The 7,538-nt window shown below is 37.3% G+C and overlaps 1 protein-coding gene across 1 annotated transcript; it reads left to right on the top strand.

The window, feature by feature from the left end:
- The first annotated feature begins 1,288 nt into the window (after positions 1-1,288).
- Positions 1,289-2,690, top strand: LOC120183294. Its single transcript, XM_039188019.1, has 5 exons — positions 1,289-1,610; positions 1,703-1,767; positions 1,992-2,052; positions 2,157-2,303; positions 2,479-2,690. Exons 1-5 carry the CDS (start codon positions 1,358-1,360, stop codon positions 2,604-2,606), a joined length of 654 nt encoding a protein of 217 aa, XP_039043950.1. The 5' UTR covers positions 1,289-1,357; the 3' UTR covers positions 2,607-2,690.
- The last annotated feature ends 4,848 nt before the right edge of the window (positions 2,691-7,538 follow it).

Here is a 7,538-nt window from a genome sequence, read left to right as displayed (position 1 = left end):
TACCAAAAACAATAATAAACATAAAGAGTAGTAGTTTATTCTTCAAACTTAAATTTGCAACACTGTGAATTTCGTATTTGTCTTTGTTTTTTGGTTGAAGTAATGCAATTCATTCAAGTTTCAATTTGCAGAAGAAGAATAGTTTCTGAAAATGAAAATCGCAACACGAAAATGACTATCGCAACGCGAATTTGACTATCGCAACGAGAGAATCGCAACGTGAAACTAAAATCGCGTTGCGATTTGCATTTCGTGTTGCGATTCTCGGTTGATTTAATAAGCAATCTAAGTGAAATGGTTAATCTATTATTGAAATTACCAGTAAACTTATCATCAATTTCAATATGAAAAACCTAATAATAATGCAAAAATTTCAAAAAAGAAAATAATTAAAAAAACTAACCCTCGTTGGTTGATTTGGTTGATTTTCCATTTCTGATTGTGAGGGTGGCTCTGAGAGATGGAGATAGACGGATTTCGCCGGAGATGGGGACGGATTTCGTCAGAGATGGGTGAGAGAGTGAGAGATGGAGATGGGACTGAGTTGTGATTTTAGGTTTTAGGTTATGAGTTGCGATTACGGGATATACTGTGGACGGTTCAGTGTTCCAATATATTAATATTCGTGTTTGGAATTTAAAAATAAAATACTTGGCCAGGATACTAATGGCGCTTTGAAAATCGCATTGCGATTATGTATTATCGCGTTGCGAAAGTCAGAATCGCGTTGCGAAAGTCAGTATCTCGTTGCGATTTTGTATTATCGCATTGCGATTTTCCCAATTCGCATTGCGATTTACTTATTCGCATTGCGAATTGGGAAAATCGCAACGACACTGTAAACCATCGCAACGCGATTTTCAACTATCGCAACGCGAAATGCAACGCGAATTTGCGATAATGGAGATCGCGTTGCGAATTAGCGATCACATTGCGATTTTGTTGGTCATTTTGGCAAATCCGAAAAAAATTGGTTAAAATCGTATATTATATGAGAATTTTGGTCACTGAGGCGATTTTCTCTTATTATAAATAAATTTTCAGATGGTTATACACTACTCAATACTCATGGTGTAAATAAATTGTTAACGTAAATAATTAAAATATTATTTTAAAATTTAATAATCAAAATGAGAAGAAACACAAACGAAAGTAACCTTACCTTTAGTTTACCCAAAAATATTATTAAAAAAAATGCCAAAAACAAATATGACATTGTTATCCATATCTGTGCGTCTAGGCATAAATGGATGCCACATAATTATATCACGTGAACACCCTTTTACTGCTACCCACACAATCCAAAAGAACCTCTGGAACTTTGAAGAGACTCGGAATTTGTTAACTCCATAGCAAGATGGAGATGACTGCTCAATCTTTGTCTTCTGCAAAGCTCCCCGCCTGCTCACCTTCCTTCCTTCATTCAAAACCCATTCTTTCTTCATCATATTTGGTGATCCCTTTACAGTCCTCCAAGAATTACAGTGCTCAGCTAAAATTCCATAGAATCAGATTAAAGAAACAAAGGAATCTTGGTGTCATTTATGCTTCTGAAACTCAAAGCAATACCGTATCAGATGTAGCTGATAGATGGCTTCTTGAACCTGCAGGTCAGTGTTTTTATGCGTCAAAATCTTCTGGTTTTGGTTTCTGGACCTCGGATGCTTGTTTAAGAAGTCGCAATCATTTTTTTATGAATCAGGTGATGGAGATTGGAAACACATTGGATTTAAGGTCCAGATGCCAGATGCCTTTGAGATTGCTTCTGTAAGTAAAAATAATACCGTTGTCACAGTCATTGTTCTATATTTGCATTGAAAATATCATTATGGATAGGGGATGATAAAATCCGTTTTGATTCGAAAAATCGATTATATTCTACCAGTATTTCACATATTCGATTCGGAAAAAAGTTGAAATAATGTTTAAATCTTAAAATAGACCTCGTCAATTCAATGACTCGATTGAATAATCATGGATGGATTTTGTAGAGTGAAGTCACTGTTGGCCGTGTCCCTGATAAGGCAGATGTGGTGATTCCAGTTGCAACAGGTATTGTCCTTAAAGAAAAACACACTAGACTTGGATGCAAAAATGTTTCCTGGTAGTAAAGAGTATCTGTTTTCGATCATTAACAATGCATATATCCGTTACAGTATCGGGAGTTCATGCTCGGATTCAGAAGAAAGGAGGGAATCTTCTGGTGACAGACTTGGATAGTACCAACGGGACCTTCATAAATGACCAGAGGCTAAGACCCGGAGTTGTTTCCGAGGTGCCACCGGGTGGTTTTCTTATATTCGGTAAATACACCGACCTCGAGTTCAATCGAGAAATAAACATCTTCGTAGTAAATACATACCCGTATCTAACACTCGTATCGAATCGATGTCTGGAAACGGATATCAAAACGAGGGGATCGATTGCTTTAGCCAACCATTGACATCCCTCTACAAAATGGTTCTTTTGTTGGTGCAGGGGACACTCATTTGGCAATGTTTCGTGTCTCAAAGCTTGAGAATGTTGAGAGTACTGAAAGCAAACCAGAGGAATCGGATGATAAATTGGAGAGTAACACTGCAACCGAGGAAACTGCAACAGACTAAAAAATTGCAGGATTTTGTCGCTGAGGCATTTATAAAGTTATCATGTAGGCGAATCTGCTATGTCATTTGTCCAAAAATCTAAAACATGCGTACCAACCAACAATTTTCCCATCGTTAAGCTATGCTCAGGATTTTGTTAAACTGTTGTTGCATTCTCATCTCTTCTCTTGCAAGAATATAGTTTCCCATTGTCAAATTAATAGAAGAAACAAGAATGGAAAGAATGAATTGTTTATTGAACAAAAGCTAATTACAATAGAGCCCTAGCAGCAGGTTATATAGCAGTCTCTAAACCATGCAGTTAACAAAACAAAATAACCAATCTACAACCACCTACCATCTATACCAATCAGGTTACACCACGTGTAACATCAACTGTCATCACTTATTATTCACAACATTTCCTTTACTTTTCCCTTCTCCTTCAACTAGACAAATATTAACCTTCTCTCTGAACAACTCGAAAGCAGGTTTGGATAATGGTTTGTTTAACCCATTTGCTGCTTGGTGACATGCAGGTACATAGCTCTCGTTGAGTTGCTTCGCAGCAACTTTCTCAAGGACAAAATGAATATTGAGATTCACATGATTCGCGCTCATAACGATTGTCCCTGTATATCACACCAAATGGTTGGTTGTTCATTCTGAACAACACTGAGATCAGCTAACAAAGCATTGATCCAGGTTACTTCTGCAGTTGCGTCAGCCAAACTTCGATACTCGGCTCGACATTGATTTTTGTTTCTTCGAATTCCACGATACCAAGTTGCCTCATACAAAAACACAATACCCCGACATTGATCATCGATCATCGATGCTTCCACCCCAATCAGTATCAGCAAAAGCTTGAATATTCGCTCTATACCCTAATACTTAAAATAGTAAACCATAGTTAAGTTTACCTGCCAAGTATCTCAAAATCTTTTTGACAACTAGAAGATGCATTTCACAAGGAGCGTGCATGAAGCTACCTTGTTCACAGTAAACGTGATATCATGTCAAGTATGACAAACATAGAGTAGACTGTGAAACTCATGAGCATCATCGAGTGGCTTCCTAGCTTATTGAGAAAACTTGGAGGACACTACCATGTGATACATGCACCACAAGGCTCACATCAAAGGAAGATGGACTAACGCTTCCAACTGATCCACATCGAGCAACAGACTTACGACTACTTTTTGAATGGGATCCTAATATTATTTGGTCAACATGTCTTCTATAATTACGATCGGTTGTCTCTTATCTTTCCAACAATTTTTGAGTCGCATCAATCCGATATCTGAAACTCAAGATATAGTCAATTTAGTGAAGACAATGCATGTAGAAATTACTATACAAGATTAATACGAGATTTTGTAATTATTACAAATTTTCAATATTTTTATTGATTATTTGTAATATAATTTAATATAGGATGATGCATTATCTTTTGGAATTAGATTTATTATTCTATTAAGAATTAAGATCGAGTTAAAATATTATTCTTAGTTTATTATTATATATTAGGAATTAGAATTAGAACATGCTTATTTTATCATTATTTTTATTCATTAACTATTTAGGACTTTTAGAACTCATCTCCTGTATAAAGGTGGCTTCATTCAACTTTGTAATCACATTTTTTCTTGAATACAATACATGAGAGTTTATCTTTGCAAGTGTTGATTACTTGTGCCTTTAAAGCTTCTTTTCATTAAGTTCTTTTCAAGTTCTTTGTGAGAGAGATCTTCATACTCCGTGAGTTTTCATTGTGATTAGGATGGCTGGTTAGAGCCATTTATCAAATTTGTCTTTTCATTGCGACTACGAGGGTTGGATAAGACAGTTATCCATATATTTCCACCATATCCATCATAAACCCTAATTTGGCTAAGTCATTCTATCTTTATCAATAATTTATTTTATGTTAATCTTCTTTATCTTTATTTATATTTATTATCTTAATCTTTATTCTTGGTTAGCCAGCAACCCTTATCTCTACATTATCCATCTTCCACAACTCCATCATCTTCTTCTTTCATTCAAATCCTTATGTTTTCTTCATCGAGTCTAAAGCTTTCTAGATTTGATTCCTCAACAAGAGCAACAATCATTCATCTGATGTCACATCTCTATCATTATGGGAGTCAAAGTAGGTGTCACTTTTGCGTTGTGTCTTGTCAATAAGTTCTGAAATGAATTTTCTCTAACTAATTAAGCATGAGTGCACCATTACACCAAGTGACTTCTATCCCTAAGAGATAACTAAGTTCACCAAGATCCTTTAAAGAGAAAACATTGCTCAACTTCTTTATAACTTCTTCAATCTCCATAGTTGATTCCCCGTAATAACGATGTCATCAACATAAATAAGGATATATGTACACACACCATCCCGATTTTGAACAAACAAAGAACAATATGCTCTAGACTCATGAAACCCCATTTTCAACGAACTTTCCTTCAACTTGACATTCCAGTTTCGATGTGCTTGACATAAACCATAGAGAGCTTTTTGAAGCTTGCACACCAACGGAGTTTCATCAGGAGCACATTGTTCAAACCTTAGAGGTTCCATCATACAAATATCCTCATACAAACCACCATTCAAGAATGCGTTATTCACATCTACTTAACGTAAAACTTACTTCTTCTCAATAAGAGATATAATCACATTCAAAGTGACAAACTTTACTAAGGGCTGAATGTATCTTGAAAATCCATTGTACCATTCGCTGCCAAACGTGCCTTGTATCGCTGTACTATACCGTCTGGATTCCTCTTTAACTTAAAAAGCCACTTACAGCTAACAAGCATTCTCCCTCCTTGTAACTTGACTAACGTCCATGTACCATTCTTATAAAGAGCAGGAAGTTCGTCTTGAACAGCCGTCCCCCAGGCACTTGACGTCATCTCTTCTTGTATATCTGCAGGGAGCTTATCATCAAAATGAGTTATGAAGATTTTTTATTTGTAAACATTGCATTTGCTCCTAGTTAACATTGGGTGTTGATTCTTGTTCATCAACCCATCATCCTGGTACTGACCATGAGCGAACCATTATTAGCAGCCCAACCGATTGATTTGTATCATGAGAATTGTGCTCAGGTGAAGATGAGCGAGAAATATGCTTAACTGAAGAAGAACTAGAATTATGTTCAGCTGAAGAAGACTCATTATTGGACAGAGAACTAGGCGCAACATTACCACCATTGGACAGATAAGGACTATGAATTGATTTTCTGGGTAAATAATGCAAACTAGACCCAGGGGACAAAGCAGTGCCGGCATCTAGAACGGAAGACGATAAGGTCACCATAGTACTAAGATCACATGACTTGAAAAGATCAACCACTATCTATATAACCTGTGACTTTTGCCTATGACTAGAAGCTGGAACATTTGACTACACATCTCTAAAAGGAAAATTCAACTCATCAAATATAACATGTCTCGAAATACAAATACACCCATCCGAAGCAAGACATTGAAACCCATTATGTTGCAGACTATAGCCTAGAAATGTGCACGCTTGAGACCTGAACATCATCATATGTTGCCGAAACGGCCTCAAGTGTGGAAAACAACGACAACCAAATACTCTCATTGAGTTGTAATAGAGTTTCTTATCATATAGCTTCTCAAAGGGAGACACCGTATTCAAGACCCTTGTTGGTAGTCTATTGATAAGATGCACAGTCGTTGTGACTGCAAATGGCTAGAACCGTATAGGTAGGGAAGCTTGAGCTAGTAAAACAAGGGCTAGCTAAACCAAATGTCGATGTTTGTGTTCCACCACACCATTCTACTCTGGCGTGTGAGGACAAAAAGCATGATGCACAATCCTTGCTTCAAGTAGCTCACTGGACAAACTCTTATTTTCCCCACCCTAGTCACTTTGGATGGCTTTAATCGGTAGACCAAACTAAGTTGCCATAAATTGCTAAAACAACCAAAAAGTATTAAACGCTTGGTAAATGTAAATTGATGGAATTGCAAACACTCTTTAAAGTATTGAAAGAAGAATGACCTAGTCGCTTGTGCCAAAGCTTATATTGACTTAAAGATACTAACTTTATTTTAGCCTTATTACAAGTATTATCTCCTCAATCCATATCAAAAGTGTATAGACCATTATGTTGTTTGCCTTCAAGAAGAATTGCACCAGTAGTTTCATCACGAACAAAGTAAGCACTCGCATGGAACTCAAGGAACACGTGATTATCCCTAGCAAGCTTTGACACTGAGCAAACTTTTAGTTATTTTAGGGACATGCAATAGCTCATTGAGTAACAAAGCTTGAGAGGATGATTTTAACATAGATTTATTAATAACCCCAAGAGATACACCATTACCTAATATTAGATTACATGGGCTACTAAAATCCGTTGGTTGCACCACATTAGCAGCATTAGGTGTCACATGGTGAGTGGCCCATGAGTCCACCACCCAGTGATCATAAGGGACAGAAGCAACATGAGCTTGAGGATGACTAGTCTGAGCAATAGAATCATTATTAAAGCAACAATATGCACATTCATCAATATCTCGTGAGGCATAATGAACATTTGCAGAATTATCCGTAACCCAAGACTTATCGTAACTAACACAAGAAAAATCCTGATCAAATCAATACCAGCATCTATAAACTAAGTGGCCAGTTTTATCACACAACTGACATTGCAACGTGGGCGCCATCGACCAAGGCCACCTGACCGCTCTCAGGGTGAATAATAGAGATATGGCTTGTGGTTAGGAGCTGTGTGTGTTTCATAAGAACCTTACCCCTGTTGGTAATGCTCAATCCCACATAGTGTTGGAAACACTATTGGGAATGGTATTTAAGGCTTGACATTCCACTTCCTTGTTGAGTGATAGAGAACAAGGGGGGGCTCTCGCGCACCGCCGCCGCCGTCCGTCTCGTCTCGTCTCGGCTCGGCTCGGCACGGC

The sequence above is a fragment of the Hibiscus syriacus genome, unplaced genomic scaffold (genome assembly GCF_006381635.1).
Source record: "Hibiscus syriacus cultivar Baekdansim isolate YM2019G1 unplaced genomic scaffold, ASM638163v2 tig00112746_pilon, whole genome shotgun sequence".
In the NCBI taxonomy this organism is placed as follows: Eukaryota; Viridiplantae; Streptophyta; class Magnoliopsida; order Malvales; family Malvaceae; genus Hibiscus; species Hibiscus syriacus.
Note: the sequence above shows the minus strand (reverse complement) of the source record. Positions and strands in the feature narration are given on the sequence as shown.